This window comes from Neodiprion pinetum, chromosome 5 (genome assembly GCF_021155775.2).
Source record: "Neodiprion pinetum isolate iyNeoPine1 chromosome 5, iyNeoPine1.2, whole genome shotgun sequence".
NCBI lineage: Eukaryota > Metazoa > Arthropoda > Insecta > Hymenoptera > Diprionidae > Neodiprion > Neodiprion pinetum.
Window position 1 is genome coordinate 10,131,797 of NC_060236.1, and position 24,382 is coordinate 10,156,178.

General features: G+C 36.9%; 2 protein-coding genes across 9 annotated transcripts; one reads left to right on the forward strand and one right to left on the reverse strand.

Annotated features, from left to right (window-relative positions):
• LOC124219375 (protein maelstrom homolog) lies at positions 1-7,460 on the reverse strand. Of its 2 annotated transcripts, none has more exons than XM_046626834.2 (10): positions 7,326-7,460; positions 6,981-7,182; positions 3,535-3,918; positions 3,080-3,246; positions 2,329-2,562; positions 1,312-1,494; positions 1,187-1,226; positions 861-929; positions 686-745; positions 1-601 (listed from the first exon to the last, which is right to left on the reverse strand). In XM_046626834.2, the coding sequence occupies exons 1-10, from the start codon at positions 7,455-7,457 to the stop codon at positions 576-578; spliced, it is 1,497 nt and encodes a 498-aa protein (XP_046482790.1). In that variant the 5' UTR covers positions 7,458-7,460; the 3' UTR covers positions 1-575. The 2 variants fall into 2 exon arrangements, with proteins under 2 accessions (XP_046482790.1, XP_046482789.1); XM_046626833.2 differs by having other exon boundaries at positions 1,187-1,229.
• A 9,632-nt stretch (positions 7,461-17,092) lies between these two features.
• On the forward strand, positions 17,093-23,010 carry LOC124220612 (uncharacterized). Of its 7 annotated transcripts, none has more exons than XM_046629775.2 (3): positions 17,093-20,236; positions 20,938-21,070; positions 21,534-23,010. In XM_046629775.2, exon 1 carries the CDS (start codon positions 17,532-17,534, stop codon positions 19,356-19,358), a length of 1,827 nt encoding a protein of 608 aa, XP_046485731.1. In that variant the 5' UTR covers positions 17,093-17,531; the 3' UTR covers positions 19,359-20,236; positions 20,938-21,070; positions 21,534-23,010. The 7 variants fall into 7 exon arrangements, with proteins under 7 accessions (XP_046485731.1, XP_046485727.1, XP_046485730.1 ...); XM_046629771.2 differs by lacking the exon at positions 20,938-21,070 and having other exon boundaries at positions 21,534-21,873; positions 21,997-23,010; XM_046629774.2 differs by lacking the exon at positions 20,938-21,070 and having other exon boundaries at positions 21,534-21,873; positions 22,000-23,010.
• Positions 23,011-24,382: the final 1,372 nt, after the last annotated feature.

Below are 24,382 nucleotides of genomic sequence, written 5' to 3' on the forward strand. Positions count from 1 at the left end.
TGGAAAACGGGTTGACATATAAAATTTATTTATAAAATATAAATTGATTTCATACAAACTTATGTGTAACTCTGTAGGAGAGCCCGTTATTTCTAATGATCGTCAAAAATGGATAAAGTTGAAACAATGTTTTTGAATTATAATTATACAAAGATTTATCACATTAAAACTAAAACAAAATAGTTCGATTCATACGACATAAATAATACACATCGGCAAACTACTTTTGTTGTAACGAACTAGAAGAAGCTGAGTAAACGAATTTCTTTTCTGTTTGAATACGTCAATTGAGTGACAGTAATAAAATGTCAATATGAGTAAGCGTAACTATGAAATCAAAGAAAATGAAGAAGAAAATAATATGCATTTGACTATGAACATATTTAAGAATGAAAAATACCTGCGACAATAAAAATAACTGTCATCGTTTACGTAAAGCACCAAAACTTCGTTTCGTTTGCTCTAATATCAACTTAACTTATATCTATATGCTTAAATATCACGGATGTTTCGTCATTTGGTTAGATTCATTTACAGTGCCTTATAAAATGCTTATACATTGATGTATTTAATATTTAATTGTCGAATGTGCCACCGCGACCTAGATGAAATAATTTTTCTTGTATGATTGAATGGTAACAACATAGTTTTAGTACAGCAAATTCAAATGCCAAAGCGTACTCACCACGGCCAATTGGTGGAAACTTTTCGGTAGAAGCCTTCCTCAAATTGATTCCTCTGCCACCTAAACCAAGAATGACAGTAAAAGTCGATAAGACTACTTTATTAGAACCTCGAGAAATGGGATTTTCCCGAAATGTATTTGAGACAGTTGATGTGCAAAGTCAATAGACATTTACCAATCGCTGGGAAGTTCATATGATCCATACTCGGTACTTTCTCGGTGTCACTTACGCTCATGGCGAAACCTATTGAGATAGAAAATATTCATGTATGAAATATGTGCAGAATTGATGAAGTGAGGATTTCACGTCGATGACACATCCAATATAAAGGGGGTAAAATACTTGATTTTATCCGTGAGTAAGGGCATGCAGGATCCATTTTTGACTTTCTCACTGGCAGGAAATTTAATTTATATCATTCAAGAGAAAAAAAACCTACGAAATGGTTTCTATCCAGTAATAAATTGAACTCAAAAGATTTTCAATTAAAAGTTTCTTACTTGGTCCACGTGGTAACCGAAGCGGTCTTTCCACCTTCTTCTGCTGAAAGAAATTACAATTTAACAAATTTAATAATAAAAACAGAAACATTGAAATAAGAATAATTTCGGCATTCATAACTCACCGCAAAAGTAGAAGTAGATTGAATACTAGTGCTTGGTGCATTCGGATCACATTTGTTATCTGGTACATTGGAATTTAGCAATTTGCTATGATCTATAATTTTTAATGGTTGAAAATTTTGTCGCCGTTCTTGGTCTTCCTTGTAAGTACGCGCAGAGGTTTTCACCCTATGTTCTTCAGTCACCTGAAGAAAAAAACACATTAATGTATTATTTACAATAACAAACCAACAGCAAAAGACATCTGATTTGAAAAGGCTAGTCCTAGAATTTTGCGCTGTTTTCGTTACTCATCCTTTGATCGAGAGTTTCATTTTCGCAAATAACTCAGGGATGGCTTGACGAATTTTGATTGGAATTTAGTTAGCTCTATGTTGAGAAAACTGCATCAAATGAGAGCAAACTCGTTAAAAAACCGTTTATCTATTTTTAAGATATCATCGCATGAAAAATTAACACACCAACACACACACCCCCTGATGAGGTCTTGAAAATGACTGGAGGTGATTCTCTAGACCATAAAACGTAACTCTAGTGAAAATTCAAGTTTTCCAATTCAGAATGATTAAAATGTCTGCCCTTCTCTGGAGACAGTACTGTTGTGTAGTACAGTAATGTCTCATGACCTGTACGAAACACTCTAATCACAGAACTCAAATATAATCAATCCGCACATATAATACATGCTTTTTTCCCAACACCGCTGAAAGAAAGTTTGATTTCAGAAGCAACGATGGTGCCACTGACAGCACGTAAAATTAGTGTCAGGTAAGTTATGCTCAATGACACGGTGTATAAAATTCAGTAATTCGTAAGTGAACATACCTAAGAAAGCCTTGGTAAATAAAATTTAGCACTTCAATTGTACGCATGTACCAAGGTTGTTTTGGTGCACTATACGTATGCGCCACAGGCTTCGAAAATTAAACTTCCCAAGCAAGTGTCGGAAATCTTAAATTTTGAAACATTTGTAGTATAAAAATAATTCACTGCTTTATTACAAGTAAATTTCCAATTACCCCTGTCATAGATCTGATTCGATTTACACTTTCAGCCATCAAATTATCCATGTCACTTTCCCTCTTTTCCTTCAAATCTCTTATACGATCCATGTCAGTATTCAGTGGACAATGGGCTCCGGGCTTCATTTCAATGCCCACATCCAAGCAACAAAAATCACATATGGTATATGCCCACCGAATCACAACAGATAAGCTACAGTGCATTGTTGCTCCATCTATATTTTGATGATACTGAAAACGAAGCGTTTGGCATTAGTATATAAGTGACCAATCGAGAAATTGATATATGGTATGCTTTTTGCCCTTTATTGCCTGAATCAAAAGCATTATTAATTCTATCATAACTGTTTCTGGAGATCGTGATATAAGTTACTTTTGTGTAAAGTTAACAATGATGCTGTATTAGGGGAACCTCATACTTTCTAAACTTCAGAAGTATATTTCTTCTTAATAATTATAATAGCTTCAGTTTTGAGAAAGTACCCGCTTCCAACGACGTGAAACTAGCAGGTAGTACTAATCCTTGCTAGATATATGTTGTCACGTTAAGGCAAGGTCTTTAGATCAAGTCAATAACTAGAAGAAATTATTTTCACTTGGATAAAGATCTTCAAGTTATTCAATTTTTGCAAGTTATTTCCTTCAATAAATAAAAAAAAAAAAAACAATTGCACAGGTTGAAGATTGAAGATGTATGTTAATTGTACACTCATGTGTTTTGGGTATGCTTACTACATACTGCACTTACATCACATGCGATACCTGACACATAGTCAAAAATATCCCTGTGTATTTGGTCCTCTGCTATTGTAAGCGCTGGAAAACCGACAGTATCAATCTTTGATGCAGCAGTGTTGCGAATGTGAAAAAAAAGTGTTTCCAGTGAATAAACTCGGAACATGTCTGCTGTTTGGCCTGCAATAAAATATCAATCGATAAAAAATCAAATCAGTACTGAATAAGAATTGTATTTACTGCCACCGCACCAGTAACTTAAATTGTGTACAATGGATTGTGAATAATAACATTTAACAGTCAAGTAATAACATTTCCTGTCAGCTTCATGTCTTGACCTCGGTTGTACTTCGAAATAATGAATGATGAAAAATTGAATACTTTAATATCTTTCAAGTATTACGTCAATGTCGAAGAATGCTGGCAACCATAAAATTATCAGATCTAGTAATCAAAGAATATATTCACCGACAGTCTTAGCCATTCGGCTCAATAGTCCGGGCACAATTTCCATTACACCTCTTGTAGTATAGAGTGGTGGTAATTCATCGCCAATTGTTTCAGGTTCTAGTAAGTTTCTCAATCGCTGATACATGATGCTAAAGTTTTTTTCACCACCAGGCGGGTTGGGACTAATCTTATGAGTAGCCTCTGAGTGTTGTAAGGCATCAGATGCGTATCCCATTGGAACGTCCAAGTCAATGATTTCATGGTAAGGTTTGGCAACACCATCCTTAAGCGAGAACTCAGCGACAGCAAACTCAATGGGATAAAAATCACCCTCTCCATTTGGAAGGAGCTTTCGACAAAGCCAGTTCACATGAATGAAGTAAAACTTCTTGCTGATCAACTCTATGAAAAAGAAAAATTGGTCTCACTGACAAACTATTGGGAGTTTAAAGTTTTAGTGATTGTTATCCTTGTTAAATAGCAATACCCTACTTTTTTTTCATTTTTCCATATAAGCACGTGTACTCCAAGCGGCCATTTTAACGCCACACAAGTAGCGCCACTCTACCCGCAGTGATAGTTTTCATTGCCAATAATAATAAGATTTAATGAGGTTGAATTTTGTGGCGTTAACCGTTCAGTTCATTGTAATGTAAATTATCAATGTGGTCTGGAAATAGGTGTGCACTTGAGCGATTGATCTAACAAGGCATTTTTGACAAGATTGAAGTTAGTAACGTTATCGTAACGAAACATTGGGGAAAAAATCACTATTCTTTAAATTATACAATTATTTTTAAGGAACTGAGATTTCTAAATATGAGCGTGTCTTGTTTTATTGCATTTTACTGAATTTCAGACAATTCCAAAATCGTGAAGTAACGGTTTTTCCTCAGCATGAATATTCCCTCATTATTACACAACTTTACAATTGTATGAAATTTTTTAAACCTCAGTAAGGCAAAACATACTCATATTTGCAAACTCAACTGCATCAAAATCAATCTAAAATTGTACAATTACGGTTTTTCAATTCAATTGAGGGCTAAATCACTGTCAAAATTGTTTACACCACATCTCCATTTTTTCAATCTCCATATTTTATCAAAATTTTCATATGTCTGCATTATTTATAAAAATCCCTAGAAATCTTCAAAAATATCTGAGAATCCATCAAAATGATCTGCAATTTTGTCCCATTATCTCTGAATATCTGCTAATATTAACTGCTCATTGTACATTAAACTTCCATTATGATGCCGCCCTAGAATTCAATGTTTCGATACGTTACCATTCCCAACTTTGATTCCAAGACTATTTATCCTACACAGTGAATCTATATGCATGGTAAATTTTGGAGTTTCATTTTGCTATGGGACAAATTCCTTTTGACAGGAAAATATTGCAATGTCACACAAACATATTAAAATATTACACAATAGCAAACAAGATTTAATGATCTAACATAAAGTGATAATACAGTCCTATTGAATCGGACAGTGTGTAAATATTACATGTTAACAAAGCTCAATACTATATTATAATCCATACAAGGATGATGTGCCAACTTTGCATGGAGTAGCAAACAGCTGACTTATCAAGGCATATGTCGAGTAGTCAGCCAGCATACCATAAATATGGAAATACAAAATTCAGAAACTCTTTCAGAATACTAAGCAAGAAACACAGTAAGATAATTATAGATAGGCAGAGTTACATATCGCAAGAGAAAGTCATAATGCGCATGCTCCAGTCTGATGTGATGGACATATAGACTGAGTCTGAAAGCAACTAGTGTCTTCGATTCCATAATAGACTCTGGAAGATTATTTCAAAATGAGTTTTGATAGGTAGTAATTCAAAAGAAAAGGATTTGCTGCTTTGGTGCGCCAGAAGCCAACCGAGTGATTGGCAATGAATCAGCTATTTTCGACTGAAAAAGTACAGTAACATAGGTATGAGAGTCTGTATGTACATAACATGGAATAAAGCAGGAATTATACCGTGAGTTTTTCTAACAGCAAAAAAAGAAGGTCGTCCCAAACGTTATAAAAACAAATAATATTCGACGTCAAAACGAATAATATTTGATGTTTGGGATGACCATGGTAGGATATGATGCTCAACTTGAACATGAGCTGTAAACTCTGATTGCCCGAATCAGACACACGCATAGTTTTGCTGTTAGAAAAACTCATGGTATACAGCTATCTGTTTGACAAAGTGATCCAACTCAATTTGAGTTGATACGGCGCTAATATGTATCTAGCACATGCATTCTGTAGTCGCTGCAGTCGCACATCACGAACACTAGGTATGTCATAAACCACAGCTCCATAGAAGTCAATGCTAGGAAGAACGAGTGCAGTGATTAGCCAATTTGGAAGGATAAGAGCAAAGTTTTATGAATTTTTCGACAAGGTGATATAACGTCCTATTAATTTTATGATAGACGTTGATGATGTAGTTATTCCAAGAGATTAGAGGTCTGTAATAGACCAAAATTACAAGTGCTGTTCGAGGATGGGATGGCATTCCCATACACCGCAGTGTGCGAGTTGCTCATAAGGTTCACATGTAAAGCTACCTAGAGCTATCGGAAAATAGGGTTTCAGTTTTTCAAAAATTTATTTGTAACCAGTCGCTCTTGGCCCATTCACATATGATGTGGATATCCTTGGCAACAGATCTAAGCCCTTCTAGTTTATCATTCGGGGAAGGGGAAGAGGTATTAAATCTATAGAATTAGATGGTATGCCTAAAGTAGATGCCTGCATTATTGAATCAAGTTTGGAAACTCGTTAATAAAAATGGAGAACAGCAGAAAACCTAGAACAGAATGCTCTGGAACCCTGGGTTTCACATACTGAGATGACGATAGCAACCCAACACATCCGGTCCCTTAAGTTGTGGAATAATTTAGCATGACAGACTATATCAAACACCTCACTCAAATCAAAAAGCATGACTAAAGAGATCTTTTAATCATCCAGAGCGTACTTCAGGTCCTCACACAATCTAAGCATGGTCATTTCCATTCTGTGGCTGGGACAAAACTTGGAATGAAAGGAGTCTAGAAAGCCCGAGAATACCATGTAATTAGTGAACTACCGATATGTGATTTACTCAATGTCCTTGGACAGCCTTCAGAGGTTAAAAATAAGTCAGAAAATGCTAAGAACTACAGCATGTAACCAAATAAGTGGTTGTAAACCTCTAGCATCGATACTGACAAAACTGGTATCACAACTTTGATGTAGCTGCTTGGCATCAGCTCTTCTAAGAGTTTTGTTTTATTTTTTTGAAAATTAGTAAATGCTTCTCAAAACTCGAAAATAATACATATAGTTGAAACAAACGTATTTTTTAGTAAAAACAGGATCAAGCGAACTATTCCACAATACAGAGACTGCAGTCCCTAAGTCAGGTGTGATGAAATAGCATGGTTAATTATTCAAACTTACCATCTATGTGATCCGTCATGTTGACTGTCATTTTAATGTAGTCATTCATATTGTCTTCGAACTCCTGTTTCCTTTTGGCTTCCTTTTCTATGAGTGTGATTGGCACCCCCTGCGAAGTGTATTTCATACCACTGATACCGCTTTTTACCTTAGCATTTTTGGCACGAGCCTCATAAGGCCCTTTTTGTTGATCCGTCATTTTCTGCAATACAAGCCACAATTTATTCAACTGTAATCTGTTATATGCTTTTATGATCGAGCATAACAATTTATGAATTTCAGAAGCCGACATTTAGACGACTATGAAAAAGTTAAAGGTGGAAAATGTGAAAAGGAAGTCTGTACCTGCCACTCCGGGCTGCAAACTGTGGCGATTTCTTGGAGGCCGCCGGGAAATTTTTTCCCTTGAGTCTCTTGCGTCTTCCTGAAGTCTTGCATGAAGAAGTAAAACGCGTTATGTTGCTGTTTTTTCGGCATGGTTGATCGGGTCACAAGATTTATTATTTCTCTTCTTCTTGCGGAGATAGATTTTCTACTTGTATCAAATACGATACAAACGAAGTTAACTACTGATTTGTGTTGTATAGAGATCAGTGAAATTAACGCAGAGCTCAAGGGTTAACAGCAGTTAAGATTTCTGTCTTCGTATGACAAATTTGAATCTCTGCAAGTCTATGGTCGTTAGGATTTCTGTCTTCGTATCAGGGAGACCAGAGTAAAGGAGTGGACACAGAGTGCTTCAGAAATGTACACGAAATCCCGGCCTAAGACGGCGGCGCTGCGATCAAAAAGATCGTAGTCATATATATATATATATATATATATATATATATTTAGATCAGACACACTGTTACTACTTATTTCCTAACCTCAATGTGGCAAAATTCGTGCAGTGTTTATGTTTACATGTGTAAAGCTTTTTGTTATTAATATGCAGTGTTAATTAATTAATTATGTTTATTAAAATGGGTGTATCAAATTTCGTTGAATAAAAATAAGCTGAAACATTAGGATAAACATCGATGTAATGCTCCCAGGCAAGAAACGAAAAGAACATACGAACACAAAAAATAGTCTCCTTAACCTCCAATATACTATCATTTAGGTGCGTCACTTTTCATATTACCGCGGACCGGTCACTTTCATCGTGTGGACTAATTTTATTACTATATTTACGATCTTTTCGACCCATGCGATGCTAGTGGCAGAGCGGAGAACTAATTGAAGGACGGGTTTTTGAGGACGCCGTTACTACTTATTCTCCTATGCTGTATCCACTCCATAGACTTATAAAGATAGACTGAGCGCTCTTATGAGCCGCTTGAAGCAAACATTTAAAGGACAAAAATATGCCGGGAGTACGCCTTTCTCTCTCTGACGATATCTGTGGCAGGGATCGAGGCGGTAGAGGAGAATGAGGCGAAATTATGCGCCTATATCTATGGCTGTTCCACTTCTGCTCCGTTGTCTCCCACCATGACGCCGATTGAAAAGAAAGAGCAGTCTCCCGGTATATCTCTGTCCTTTATATGGAATTATCAATGCCTCTTATAGGAGCGCTCAGTCTATTTTTATAAGTCTATGGTCCACTCCTTTACTCTAGTCTCCCTGCTTCGTATGACAGATTCAAATCTGCAAGTCTATGGTCGAAGGTCGGTAAGCCCGGCCTGCGAAATATGGTCGCGTTTTGAATCCGTTAATACCGATTCTCTACAGATCCACATACGTTAGCCCCTCGTCACATCTGAATAAGTTGATTTTTTTAAATCGGTTTTTGGTCGTTTGTTGCGTTTGATAGTGAGTTTCCGACGTTTGATAGTTATCAGTAGTCATTATTGATAAAACAAAATCTGCAAAATCAAATGACGTTGGAATGATGTGACGTCAGAGCGGCGATTGCCCAAATTTCTAGAAGTTAGTCACCGAAAATCGTTGGTGAAAATATAGTGAGACACACAATCGGTAGTTTCGGGTCCTTAAATACTGATTAAGCATTAAAATCCACTGGACAACTTGTTTCAATCGCCTACTTCAGGTAAACCGGGTTTTATTCCTAATAAGTGATTAATAATGATGTGTACTTACTACTAGAATGTAGAACTCCGTTGAGATATTGCTCTGTTTACTGAAGAGACTAATAAGAAAATGGTAACGGGAAATTTGAATTTAGATTAGGGATTACTTTTTCACGTATTATGAAATTATTACAAAAAGAAGGATAATTAAATAGATGATTCAGTTAGACTAGTATATATGTGATGTCTTATACATTATATGTTCATCGCTAATTTCGCCAAATCTTGGGTGTTGATCTCGATGTTTCCATATAAGAAATACATCTTTTTCATTATTCGGAATTCTATGCCGCACAGATGTTACGTCGGAACAATTTAAAACACAGCACTTTGCTTTTCTAAGTATATTTGCTTACAAACACTTCAAATCAATTTTTATATCAGAATCATCAGAGCGAACGCCTTCAATCAATAGTGCCTGGTCTACACATACGCTTTAAGTGGGGGTCTTAAAGTGCGCCTCCATTAAAGCTAATGTGTAGCCGAGTTTATATGAACTTTAAGCGCCTCCTACTTAAAGACTTTCTGAATCCCACTTTAAGCTCAATTTCCCGCGAGAAGTAGTGCCAACCGTACCGACATGACAGATATATTGAAATCTCGCGTGGTTTGAACCCGTTCTTTGTTCTTTGTGCTTTGTTCTTTTCTTCGGTCGGCATTTTGCCGTAACCAAGTTTGGTACATATTTATTACTTGAACAATTATTGATATGAAAATATAATCCATGTTGAAGTATCACCAGGGTGTGTAACAAAAAAATGCTTTCCGAATTACAGATGAGAGATATGATGATTATAAGCTGTTCGAAAAATGGAAAATAAAAGATAGATAGGTGATTATTAATTAATGAATAAAATTACGGAGAACATTGCATTATATTGCTTCCTATATTGTATTACTGAGGTTATAAAAACTAACTGACAGTTCTTAAATTCTTCTCGTTACTCCGTTTGATGGGTACAAGGCTTTCTGACCTTCAAGTGCCACACAGTTCTCATTTTAAACCCAACACAGTTGCAAGCTTACCAACTCGAAATAAATTTTTGTCATTAAAGTAATGTGTGCAGAGAGCTGTGTGTAGCTGAATACAAGGTCCCTGAAGGTCCCTAGATTAGACAGGTCAAGACAGAGATGAGTAGGGAGATCTCCAACGCTCGGCTTTTCGTGATACCAGCTAGGTTGGAGCGTCGACGTGACACCTAGGCGGCCACGCACCGAAGGTGGCCCATTTCCGACCTGACACCTAGGCGGCCATGCACCGAAGGTGGCCCACAATCGTGCATATATAGATATACTCGGTCGCTCGAGCAAGCGGTTGCCAATCGCATCCTTGTCCCCGCTCGCACAAATGTTTCCAGGAATGCAAGAATTGGGATTTTTTTGTTTCAATTATGAATGTCAGCGAATAAAAGTATCTCCAGATTTGATAAATTTTGGATTCAATTAGCGGACGCTGAACCAAAATAATTAACCATTCCCAGCCCCAATACTTTTTTTTTTTTTTTTAATAAATATTATTTTTTTATTGATGTGAAAATATGTGACGCCTGGTGTTCTCGAATATTTGTACACGCAGTCTATGGAAAAATATACGAAGCCAGCTCGATAACATTTATGCAAAATGTGCAATGGGCAAGTGGTTGGAGGAAATTTTTTTTTTCTCGAACTGAATCTTCCAGAGAACCATCAGGGAATTCCAAGCAAGCTCCATAAACATACCGAGCAAACGCGCGATCACGGACGTAGCTGTGGTGTGGCTGAGTGGATACCACATGAGGATGAATTTTCAATCACAGGTTTTTGCGCGAAGTTTTCCTGTATTTAAGTTAATTACTGCTGCCTGTGCTATAATACTGCATTCAAGTCTTAAACAAAACACTAAAAAACAAGTTAACCACTTAATGTAAAACAAAATGTTAGATTGAGTTTAAAATTTAAGCCGGAGTTACATAAACTAAGATAATTATAAATGCAATATTGTAAATATTGAACATTTAATGTTCATCTAAATAAATATAGTTTCCTCCTCAAAAAAAAAAAAAACATGAGGATGGAGTGATGCGAGACACGGGTTCGATCGCAGTTCACTCGTTTTTTTTTTGTATTTTCGGAGAGAAAAAACAAATCAAAGAAAGAAAATTTCGAGAGCCGGTCGATTTTTTCCTTCTTTCCTTTTACTTTTTTTTTTTTACTGAACCCACCTTTTTTGTGGTGGGGGTAACCCGGAAGAGAACAAATAATTGAAACAATAAAATTCCGAGAGCGAATCGATTTGTTCCCCGTTTTTGGCGCCTCTTTTTTGACAAGGAAAAGTTTTGACAGTAATGGAAAATAGAGATTACTAAACGCAAATGTATTGTTTTTTAATAACACCGGCCCACAAACAAAAAAGTGGTCTGTACTTTTGACCGGACCTACCTATCTTTATGTATTTTGACGCGCTCAATCCGAATCTGAAGTCAGTTTTGCCCGTACACCCTCAAAATTTTGAGTAAATTGCAAAAAACCATAAAAATCGCCAAAAATTAGCATTTTTGGTAAGAAAAAAATTTATGGAAGTATAGACTAAGTATGATTTTTATGCATTTTGGTCCGCTAAACCCAAATCTGAAGTTTATTCAACCATAAGCCTTTTAAAATTTAATTGGGCCGGTGGTATTAAAAAACAATACATTTGTTTTTAGTAATCTCTATTTTCCAATACTGTCAAAACTTTTCCTTATTAAAAAAAAAAACGCCCATTTTATATCAGTCTTGACGAGCATTTCTTAAGAAGTTTGAGAGATACGAGATCGGAACGACAAAATTATTTCAGTAGCAACAATGTATGGACCCCTCTCCTTTTCTGATATTGGCAGCCAGTTAAGAGGCTTCACAGTGTTCAGTTTAGTGCCAGCAGCTCTCGAGGTAGCAAGATGGTAAGTGAATTACATAATTATTTTACATGTATGGAAAAACCGGCAGGTTTGACGATCGTCTATTTACTTTATAGATTAAGAAGAGAAAAAAAGGGAAGGACCTGTAGTCGTATTTTATACTTTATTTAATTTTCCTTGAATTGTCAGACGTTTTTATTTTTGATTGTATAGGAAGAAGATGTGTGGGGATTTCCATTCTAGTGCCCAAGAATATAGTACACATTTTCGATCATTTTTTCTTTTTGGAAAACATTTTCCTCAATTTCCAAATTTCCTTAATTTTTTGGTATTCAAATCGATTCTTAACAATTTTGCGCACAGGTGGGATTTCTTTAATTATTTTTTCCCTAATCCTGAGGATATTTCCTATCTGAGACCACTGTCAATAGGCGAGATTCCGAATATCATAAAATTACCTTTTTTTCTAATTAAAAAGAAAATCACATAAGGCCACTAAGAACTCGAAATGAAAATCTGAAAAAATTAGAGATGTTTTTTTATATTCTAAGCCATTAACGTAAATAATCCGTTTAACGACCATCCTAATAGATATACATTGTATATAGGGCATTCCGCGTCAAATTTGCAACCCATGTACCTCACCCTCTTCGATTTCGATAATTCTTTAGTATGATGTTAAAACCACGGTTTCAATCGACTTGAAACAGTGTTGGAATTTTTCACAGATTTCTTTAGCCACCACTGAAATAGAAAAAAATTGTAAAACCAATTCCGAAAAAGCTTCTTTTAAAATTCTGAAGAAATTCACACTAATTTTATAATTAAGAATATTATTTGTAAGCACGACACGATAACGGGATCTCAACATCTACTACTTTTCTAGCAAGTTTTTAGTTTTCTTGGATCTTTGGATAACTTGAAAAAAAAGAATGAAATGGTATGAACTGTATTCAGGCCTTCTGGCATTCCTCTAAATTTCATGAAAATTGAAATCCATTAATAATAGAGAAATTTATGACCGAACAAATAAATAGAAACTCCAATTCCGGCATGAGAAAAAAAAACTTGCTAGAAAAGTAGTAGATGTTGAGATCACGTTATCGTGTCGTACTTACAAATAATATTCTTAATTATAAAATTAGTGTGAATTTCTTCAGAATTTTAAAAGAAGCTTTTTCGGAATTGGTTTTACAATTTTTTTCTATTTCAGTGGTGGCTAAAGAAATCTGCGAAAAATTCCAACACTGTTTCAAGTCGATTGAAACCGTAGTTTTAACATCATACTAAAGAATTATCGAAATCGAAGAGGGTGAGGTACATGGGTTGCAAATTTGACGCGGAATGCCCTATATACAATGTATATCTATTAGGATGGTCGTTAAACGGATTATTTACGTTAATGGCTTAGAATATAAAAAAACATCTCTAATTTTTTCAGATTTTCATTTCGAGTTCTTAGTGGCCTTATGTGATTTTCTTTTTAATTAGAAAAAAAGGTAATTTTATGATATTCGGAATCTCGCCTATTGACAGTGGTCTCAGATAGGAAATATCCTCAGGATTAGGGAAAAAATAATTAAAGAAATCCCACCTGTGCGCAAAATTGTTAAGAATCGATTTGAATACCAAAAAATTAAGGAAATTTGGAAATTGAGGAAAATGTTTTCCAAAAAGAAAAAATGATCGAAAATGTGTACTATATTCTTGGGCACTAGAATGGAAATCCCCACACATCTTCTTCCTATACAATCAAAAATAAAAACGTCTGACAATTCAAGGAAAATTAAATAAAGTATAAAATACGACTACAGGTCCTTCCCTTTTTTTCTCTTCTTAATCTATAAAGTAAATAGACGATCGTCAAACCTGCCGGTTTTTCCATACATGTAAAATAATTATGTAATTCACTTACCATCTTGCTACCTCGAGAGCTGCTGGCACTAAACTGAACACTGTGAAGCCTCTTAACTGGCTGCCAATATCAGAAAAGGAGAGGGGTCCATACATTGTTGCTACTGAAATAATTTTGTCGTTCCGATCTCGTATCTCTCAAACTTCTTAAGAAATGCTCGTCAAGACTGATATAAAATGGGCGTTTTTTTTTTTAATAAGGAAAAGTTTTGACAGTATTGGAAAATAGAGATTACTAAAAACAAATGTATTGTTTTTTAATACCACCGGCCCAATTAAATTTTAAAAGGCTTATGGTTGAATAAACTTCAGATTTGGGTTTAGCGGACCAAAATGCATAAAAATCATACTTAGTCTATACTTCCATAAATTTTTTTCTTACCAAAAATGCTAATTTTTGGCGATTTTTATGGTTTTTTGCAATTTACTCAAAATTTTGAGGGTGTACGGGCAAAACTGACTTCAGATTCGGATTGAGCGCGTCAAAATACATAAAGATAGGTAGGTCCGGTCAAAAGTACAGACCACTTTTTTGTTTGTGGGCCGGTGTTATTAAAAAACAATACATTTGTGTTTAGTAATCTCTATTTTACATTACTGTCAAAACTTTTCCTTATCAAAAAAGAGGCGCCAAAAATGGGGAACAAATCGATTCGCTCTCGGAATTTTATTGTTTCAATTATTTGTTCTCTTCTGGGTTACCCCCACTACAAAAAAGGTGGGTTCAGTAAGAAAAAAGCAAAAGGAAAGAAGGAAAAAATCGACCGGCTCTCGAAATTTTCTTTCTTTGATTTGTTTTTTCTCTCCGAAAATACAAGAAAAAGCGGGGATTGAATTTAAAAATAAAAAAAAAAAAGAGTGAACTGCGATCGAACCCGTGTCCCGCATCACTCCATCCTCATGTTTTTTTTTTTTTTTTTTGAGGAGGAAACCATATTTATTTAGATGAACAATAAATGCTCAATATTTACAATATTGCACTTGTAATTATCTTAGTTTAAGCTCTATCTAACATTTTGTTTTACATTAATTGGTTAACCAATTTTTTAGTGTTTTGTTTAAGACTTGAATGCAGTATTATAGCAAATGCAGCAGTAATTAACTTAAATACAGGAAAACTTCGCGCAAAAACCTGTGATTGAAAATTCATCCTCATGTGGTATCCACTCAGCCACACCACAGCTACGTCCGTGATCGCGCGTTTGCTCGGTATGTTTATGGAGCTTGCTTGGAATTCGCTGATGGTTCTCTGGAAGATTCAGTTCGAGAAAAAAAAAATTTCCTCCAACCACTTGCCCATTGCACATTTTGCATAAATATTATCGAGCTGGCTTCGTATATTTTTCCATAGACTGCGTATACAAATATTCGAGAACACCAGGCGTCACATATTTTCATATCAATAAAAAAATAATATTTAATAAAAAAAAAAAAAAAAAAGTATTCGGGCTGGGAATGGTTAATTATTTTGGTTCAACGTCCGCTAATTGAATCCAAAATTTATCAAATCTGGAGATACTTTTATTCGCTGACATTCATAATTGAAACAAAAAAATCCCAATTCTTGCATTCCTGGAAACATTTGTGCGAGCGGGGACAAGGATGCGATTGGCAACCGCTTGCTCGAGCGACCGAGTATATCTATATATGCACGATTGTGGGCCACCTTCGGTGCATGGCCGCCTAGGTGTCAGGTCGGAAATAGGCCACCTTCGGTGCGTGGCCGCCTAGGTGTCGCGTCGACGCTCCAACCTAGCTGGTATCACGAAAAGCCGAGCGTTGGAGATCTCCCTACTCATCTCTGGTCAAGACACGCGTGGGCAAAAAAATTAGTCAGAATGCGCCAAAAGTTTCGTATGCCAATGGATGCTTTCCATTTAGAGCACAATATGACACGGTGTAAACATTTCTGGTCTATTCCTTTGTCCGGATTGGTCGCTTACAATAGAAATTTGCACATTGTGTCACACTGTGCTCTAAATGGAAAGCACCCGGTGTGCTTCTGATTCCTGACCTGTCACAATGATTAACCTCAAAATATAGACGTGCTTCTATTTATTTCGTGAACGTCAGGACACTAAGGGCGCAACTCGTTAATGCTTAACCTTAAAAAATTGAGCAAGATTGGTCAAAAATGCGGTAATGTAAGTTTGATATTTTTTGGGCGAACGCGTATAGAACATTTTTGCCCACGTTATAGTGAGAAAAACTGGAACACGCGTGTCTTGACCTGTCTAATCTAGGGACCTTGTGTGTGCCAGCATAACTGTCTAGTGTAAAAAATTAGCCGTCAATTCATTGTCTCCAAGTGTACATCCACGTGTGGAGTTTCGAGTGCGGTGCGATCACTGGTTGCGATATTCGCTCCGTACACTGAAAACGTTGAATACGCAACGAGAGTGCTTATATTCCAGACGGTGCTCAATACTGCGAATCGGGCCCTGAACTAAATTCTCACATTTTGTAGTGATTTTTAGTATAATGAAACCAACCTTCTTTTGGATTTCAACTTTATTTACTAACACCCCCCGCACATAGCTTCTTTTCTTCGCCGATGCCGCCACGACTCTTTTTTTCCCCCACGAGCCTGCCGGTTCGGGCCTACCCCAGGTGTATTCCGAAATATAGTTGCAGTACTGCAAGTACTGGCAACCGCGTTCCGAAATCGCGCGACAGCTTACTGCCGTCGATGCTGCCACCAGTTAGTGACGTCATGAATTTACTGACTTAAGTCGACTCGTGGCGCTGTTTCTGGTGTATTCCCTTGCCCAGATTGGCCGGTTACACCAGAAATAGCAACACAAGTCGATTTGAGTCAGTAAATGGAAAGCACCCACTACGGTCTAGGACGTGAGGCAGTTGCAGTACCTGAAAGATGGCCGCGTCCTCGGTGTAGCGTCCCGATTCTACTGCGACTGGCAACTCGTAGTAAAAACGGAACGCAGTTCGCAGTTGACTGCGTGACGTCACGGTCGGCAATACTGGAAGTATATTTCGGAATACACCCGAAGGAACTTCGCTGTTGCTATCTCTTTTTAATCAGTTCTTCAACTCGATACATACATCGACTGCGCAGTTCATCCCTATGGGCATGATCAGTAATGGGCATACGATACGCCCCACTCACCCCACTCCAACCGTTTTAGGTTTAACTTCTCTCTCATTCTCTCTCGCTCGGCGTGTGTAATGGGAGCTTTCCAGCAAGGAGACACAGTGTGACACTGTACACGGTCGAACACTGTGCCTTGGTGCTTGTGGAACGGTTTGAGGTTCTTAATTCAGTCACTAGAGTCCGCTCATGCATTATACGAAAAATCTAGGATCATTGAGCGCTCCAGGAAAAAAAAAACATTTGTGAAACGCATGTAGATTATCATTACATTTAATAAATAAATATAAACAATACCATGCGTCGAACATAAAATCTCTAACTAAAAAATTGGCAGCAATGAATCCGACACAGTGTCCAACCATGCTCCGCAGCTGTGTCCGACTGTGTCGTTCTGTGTCGTTGTCGATAGCACCATGTTCGACACAGTGCCGCTCTGTGTCGCTCTGTGTCGTTGCTGGAAAGCTCCCATAGAATTGAGCGAATATCTGACCGTTAACGTAGCTGAAAACGCCTTAGATCAGTATCGGAACGTACCCCTATTCAGATTGATTTAATAATATAGATTCACGGGAAAATGGGTAAAAGTGGTCACAAAGGGCATGGTAGATACTGGTTATCCGTGAAACCACCGAGTCGAAAACGCAAATTCCGCGAACGCAGAAATAGATTGAAGGCACATGCAGTAGCACTATCAACGGTACGCCAAGACAATGTGCATCTTGTGAATAAGCAGGTCGCAAATGAGTGTAACATATCAGGTACGGCGCCTCAAAGTTCCGAGTCTGCCGATTTAAAATTTGAATTAGATTTATATGATCAAAATATCATGGATAATCAATTGAAGGATGTTGTCGCTAGAGAAACAGTCGTGAATCGCATAGATGACGCCTACATGGTAGTCATGGAAGAAGAACCTCAGGAACAGGCGACTCATCAACGTGAGAAAACTTCAAGGAAATATACGCACGGTGCTGAAATGCAACAGGGAACGGATGAAACTGGAGACATTCGATCAAGACTACACGACAATAATATATGGCAGGTAGATAACAGTTGTGATGGGAGTTTCACAGATTTTATAGTTAAACCGGCACATGTAGACGAAGCTGATATCCAAAATCCAGGTACTCGATACACTATTGATTTAAAATACATGCTCTCTGAGTTGCACAGGGAATTTGACTATCATAATTCAATTTACAATTGCAACTTTGATTCTCTACACTATGTATTGACAAAGCATGTAGGTCTGACGACAAAGTTTCTTTTTGAATGTAAAATGTGTTCGACACGAGCATACATTTCAGCGGAGCCCGTCGAAGCAAAAAACCTTTCGATTAGTGAGAGTATAGTGGCTACAACAAATTCTACCGGGATAGAATATTCTCAACTAATAGAGATTCTTAATTCGACAAATGTTCAATTCATGACCGAATGGCAGACTCAGGATACGGAAGTTTCAAATTTCGAAAAAGCAGCTGAAGCAGAAATGAAAGTAGCTGGCAAGGAAGAAAAAAGGCTCGCAATTCTGCGTGGTGATATGACGAATGGAGTGCCGTACATCCCAGTTGTAGCAAATGGAACTTGGATAAAAAGGCCACATAGATCTGGAAAACATGATTCGCTGTCTGGTCTTAGTGTTATTGTCGGCTTCCATACTCAAAAAGTTCTATTTGCAGCAGTTCGAAACAAGTACTGCACAGCTTGTAATGTGGCTGAAAGAAAGAACGAGATTCCCAAAGAACACCAATGCTTCAAAAATGAAGAGAGTAATCAGAGCTCTTCCAATATAGAAAGCAGTGCAATCGCTGAAGGATTTATACGAAGTTTGGAAATGCACGGACTAGTATATTCTGCACTGATAGTGGATGGCGACAGCAGCGTCTACAAAAAAATTCTGGAGTGCAACCCATATGATGACTATTACGTGAAGAAAATCGAGTGCACGACCCATCTGTTACAAAATCTTACCACCAAGATCAAAGAAATTGCTAAAACTAAATTGAAATCCGATTCAAAAACAAAAATGAAGGAATCGTCAGAAGCTACGAAAGCTATCGGAGAATGGCGAAAAGTTATCCAAGGTAGTACACTAAGAATTTGCACGGCTGTGGTAAAGGCAAGCCAGTACCACATGACCCAAGATATCTCGTTGTCTGACAAAGTAGAACGTCTGAGAAAAGATATGGTCAATATTCCAAATCATGTGTTTGGTGAACACACGCGATGCGCTGGATTAGGATACTTCTGTGATGGTATTCCGAAAGAAGGCGAAAAAAATAATGTGCCAGTTTTGACTGAAATAGGATTGTTCGATAGGATTTTTGAAGCGATTACACACCTGAATTGGCATGCCGAGAGTTTGCTATACAACGTCACCAGAAGCACTATGCAAAGCTAGAATGCTATCGTCAGCTAGTTTATTACAGAAAAGTGTATTAATTTAGGAAGAAGATATTCTCACAACGCTCAATGCACTGTAAAATTCAACTCACAGAAATCGTACTAAAATTTGAAAAAACTGAACCATCTTGTTTCATTTCCTGCAGCTAAAGCTCAAATGAAAAAATGTAAAACAGCTGGAAGAGAAAGACATGAGAAAAAAAGAACCCAAACAGAAGTACATGTCAGCAGAGTCCTGTGGGCTAAGGTTTCGTTCGGGCCAAGACTATGGTCGAAATTCTAAGCCGCCCCTCGTCTTTCTGTTGCAGATTTCAAAGTGCAAATTAGGTTGCATTATAAAAAACTAACAGACCAGCAGGCAGAGCAAGACTTCATCAAAGTTTTGACAAGAGGCTAAATTAACAGTGGCAAATGAAAATCTTTGAGGAGAAAACTACTCATAGCATCGAATTTTGTAAAGGTGTGTCGCATGAAACCGACTACACTTTCCACGAACATAGTGAGTACTGTGTATCTGCAAGAAAGACTTTTTCCTGCTCTGCAGTATGCGAAACAGAGCGAGGTAAAAGTACAACAACAATTTGAAGAAACTTAAGAAGTTGCAGTCATCCCTTGCGTCCTCTTCATTGATTCGGAAAATGCATATTGGGGTGTGTCATCAGATGGCTTGCTGAACGATGATGGCATTGTTGAGATCAAATGCTCCTTCAGTTCCAAAGATGTTACTCCGGACTAGGTCATCGAACAAAAACATGGAACTGGTCACAGAATTTTTGACAAGAAAAATTCTGACAGGATAAATGAGACTCGTTCTTACATTTGCCAGATCCAAGATACAAAGTCAACATTGTGCTGTCCACTCGTCAACTCCGAAAGGTAAGATGGCTGTTAAAGTTCACAGAAACAGCCAATTTTGGCATAGCAAAATGTTACCTGACTAGTAAAATTTTATGAGTCTTGCATGCTCCCAGAATTGATAGATGGTAGATATCTTAAAAATACGGAACTTAGAAAACTTCAGTATATAACACCGGCACACAAAAAAAAAAAAGTGGTCTGTACGTTTGACCAGACCCATCTAGAATTACGTATTTCGATGCGTTGAATAAGTAAGAGATGCTAGCCCCCCTTTTCAAAATTTTCAAATTTCGATAGTTGCTCTGGTTTGCTCCGATGTTGCTCTACATTGCTCCAGAAATGTATTTCGGTAAACCCAAAATTGAACAAATAAACATAAAAAAACTATTTTTCACACCAGCCCCCTGTTTTTGAAAAAGTGATTTTTTCGCGATTGCTCTAAGTTGCTCTAGTGGTTCCGAACATTGCTCCAGAACCACAATGCTGTCAAATGAATAGTGCTCAAACGAAAACCAAAAGTCGACGGGGAGCTTAGCCCCCAATTTTTTTACATAAAAATTTCTAAAAATGATTTTGGATAGGTGAAAACTTGCTCTGCATTGCTCCAAAGCCGTAGGATTCTGAATCGGAAATTCGTCCCGGAAATGAGGGAAAAACCTTTTATACTGGAAAATTTGTTTTTGAGAAAAATAATCTTGCGATCCGGGAATCCTTCCCAGGTCCACGAAAGCCTACCCGGGGACCAGAGTTGTGAATTACACATAACACTGCCTGATGTGAAATGGATGAGTGCTACATTACAAATACAAAACGCAATGTGTAATGGATGAATGCTCGATTACAAATAAAAAAGTAATGTTTAATGAATGCGTTATTCATTACAAATAAATAAAGTAATGCATAATGCATAATGGACGTGTGATCCAGTACAAATTTAAAAAAGTAATTTATAATCTATGAGTGATCCATTACAAGTTACAAATGAGAAAAAAGTAATTTGTAATTATGCCTGCCTACAGCAGGTAGGAAATGGATGTAGTAAATTTTTTTAATATAACACCATTGCAGAAATTGATATCGAAAATATTACAGTATCAGCATTTATAAAAATGCACTAGCCTGGAATTTTTTAATTAACCCACTTATGATATGAATTGATATAACGTATAAAACTAAAAAAGCTTAGATTACAATTTATTTGCATATATTATATGTAATGAGTAAAAAATGTTATGCGCTATGTAACATTATACTATAGCATGTAATAGCCGTGATTTCTCAGACGTCTAATGAAGATTTGTTTTCAATTTTCCAGCTGAGGTACCTTGATTTTCGAAAGGCTGCTGTGCTAGGTATAGACAGAACATGATTAAGATCTGCAAAAGGCACAAAATGAATCCAGCAAAATGCATAAAATTGTACGAAGTGAATACAGCAGCAACTTTGAGGCAGTCCAGAATGTGTACAGTGAGTTGAGATTCGTGACCAAGAGGTTTTAACGATAAAGCATTCGTCGGGGAAGGCCAAGAAAGAAAAAAAATGCCTGGTTTGCATTTACCGTGTTGGTCCGAATATAAGTCGACGCCCAATTTTTCACCTCTAATTCCGGATTGTTTTTGGATTCAAATATAAGTCGAACTTCAGAAGCAAATTAGGTACATATTATCACAGATGGATATTTATTTATAATATTGCAGTTTAAAAAAAATATATTTCATACATTTAACTTGGAGCAAACAAAGTTGGAGAACTAAATAATTCAGGTATATTTTAATCAGCAGAGTCTCCATCGGTGCCCTCCCCAGCTATTGACTCTTCGGTAGAGCTCTCCTCAGTTGTTGACTCTTCGTTTTCTGGGATGGGATCATCTTCATTTTCTCATAGCACGTCATCTTCCATTCCATCTATTTCGTTGCTTATGCAACATTTTTTGAAGCCTGCGACGTTCGTTTGACTTTTAATGGATTGCCAGGTGGTTTTGATCCATTGTAACAAAAGAGGAACGAATGGTTTCTTTATTTTTCCACTTCAGCATCCAATTGGTATAACAACTCCTCAAGTTGTCTTTGAACGACTTGTTCACCACTATGTCCAGGACTTGCAACTGAGAGGTCATGCCTCTTCATCTACTTCGGGAAATATCCCTACTTTTTAGTCCTTTGAAAGCTTTGGCGTGTGGAACAAGCATTCTTTAGCTTCGGTTTCATTTTTCGCCAATTACGTACATTTTTTTCTAAGATCCTGAATTTTTCCGCGGCCATACAGTTATTAGTATTTTCCGCTTCCCGGACTACCATCAATTGAAAATTGGCGTCAAAAGACTTTCGAATTCCTTTATTAACTTGATATTTGCGCATCCGTAAATTCCACTGTATCTGCACTTACGATATCCATTTCTAATTATTCAATGATTTTTACGTCTTCTAATTTGCAATAATTGTTTTCACCTAACCGATGCCAAGCCGAAAAAATTGAAGTTCAAATCTTCGATATCTCGCAAATAACACACGCGGCCGCAGCGTAAAATTTTATTGGTCGAATTTTACGATCAAACGGTCGATAAGGTAACTTAGCCAATCGGTAATATAGATTCCTGTAAAAAAATTTAAAATGCGTATATATGTCAAGGACGATTATGGCGGGTGATCTCAGCGACATAAAACCTCGACTTACATTCGAAACAATATGGTAACTATGATAGGGCAACGATCGTAAAATTTATTTCTAATCATGTCATGAAAAAGACGGTGATATCTATAAGAAATGTAGTGGAATAAAAAAATTGACAATTACCCTATTTCTGTTCTACTTCCAAATATTAATCGATCGATTAGCTAATCCTATTATTTTTACAGACCATCGTAAGACTGCGTTTTTATGTCGAATGGTAACATATCTCTATGTGAGTAAATGTTACTATGAATGATCAACAAGTTTGTGTTGACTCATTCTTTTATACTAATCCTGCTGGTAGATATGAAGTAGTTTTCTGTTCCGGAATATACCACAGAAGTAAAAGCACAAAACAAGATCGGTATTTTCTACTAAAGTACTGATGTTCTGCACATGTTCTCGTGAAAACAAAATTTCAGAAATTTGGGACCCCACGGGCACCATAATGATTTGGCATATGTGTACGCTCCTGGTGGAGGAAGTTTCTATGCTGACCACCAGTCAACTCTGCTGTCGATTAACAAACAATGACGGCCACTGTGATTGACTCCGTAGGTTGATTCTCGTGGAATCAATATTTCATCTAAACAAAACTAATAAAAATAAAATCAGATTTACGCCGGGCTTGGAGCATTCAAACACACCAGTTTTGATCTGATGGCCAATGTTTTTATACGAGATAGTCATCACGTATTATGGTGCTGTCCCATGTAGGGTGGAATCGTTGGAATGTAGAATGACGGAACGGAATGCAGATGAAATCTAGCGAATTTCCGAGTCCGTTCTAAGTCTTGAGAAACCCTGGGGACCTATTCTTGAACTCGTGATAATTCTCACATGCGATAATTATCGCGCAGACCAAATCGCAGACGACTCGAATTAGGTAATCTCCAATACCACGCAGTCGCATACGTCTTGTTACATGCGATAATTTCCGAGTTTTGCAACAGCAAGCAAGACAAGCATTGCTGAGTTTACAAGAGAAATTCGGAAAGAATCATATCGACGAGTGTTCTTCGGTTCTTCCAAACATTGCATCGAGAAGAAACGTGAAGTGTCCCAAGCATCGTAAGCATCATAAGCATCATCCAGAAAGCATTTAAAAAAATCAAGTTTTAATAAATTAATGTTTGGAAAATGTTAGCTATTGTAAAGAAAAAATGCAGACACATAACCGAAGAACAAAAAACCTTACTTATTGAAAATCGTCTGAAAGTAAGAATAAACATTGCTGGAATTAATTCAAGAACTAGTGCAATACCTCGGGCAATATCTATATATCTACTTCATTATTGTGTAATCTGTGTGTATTTCCGGGTCCATGATAAATTTTTTCTGGAGAAATACATAATTATTGAATGGTACGTTTTTTGATCTTCACGAAATAGTAAATACATTGTACAATAGAAGATAATTCAAATTATCGAAATTTATCGCATGCGATTTGCAGTATCGTTCGGTCTTATCGAGTCGTTAGATAGATTTTGACAC

What these genes read in the sequence shown, in the direction of transcription:
- LOC124219375 (XM_046626833.2), bottom strand. Translation starts at nt 7,457, where the DNA reads ATGCCGAAAAAACAGCAACATAACGCGTTTTACTTCTTCATGCAAGAC. An exon ending in TTTGCAGCCCGGAGTGGCAG is followed by an intron (nt 7,183 to 7,325) that starts GTACAGACTTCC and finishes CTTGTATTGCAG; the next exon opens with AAAATGACGGATCAACAAAA. An exon ending in GTTTCCACCAATTGGCCGTG is followed by an intron (nt 602 to 685) that starts GTGAGTACGCTT and finishes TATTTCATCTAG; the next exon opens with GTCGCGGTGGCACATTCGAC.
- LOC124220612 (XM_046629775.2), top strand. Translation starts at nt 17,532, where the DNA reads ATGGGTAAAAGTGGTCACAAAGGGCATGGTAGATACTGGTTATCCGTG.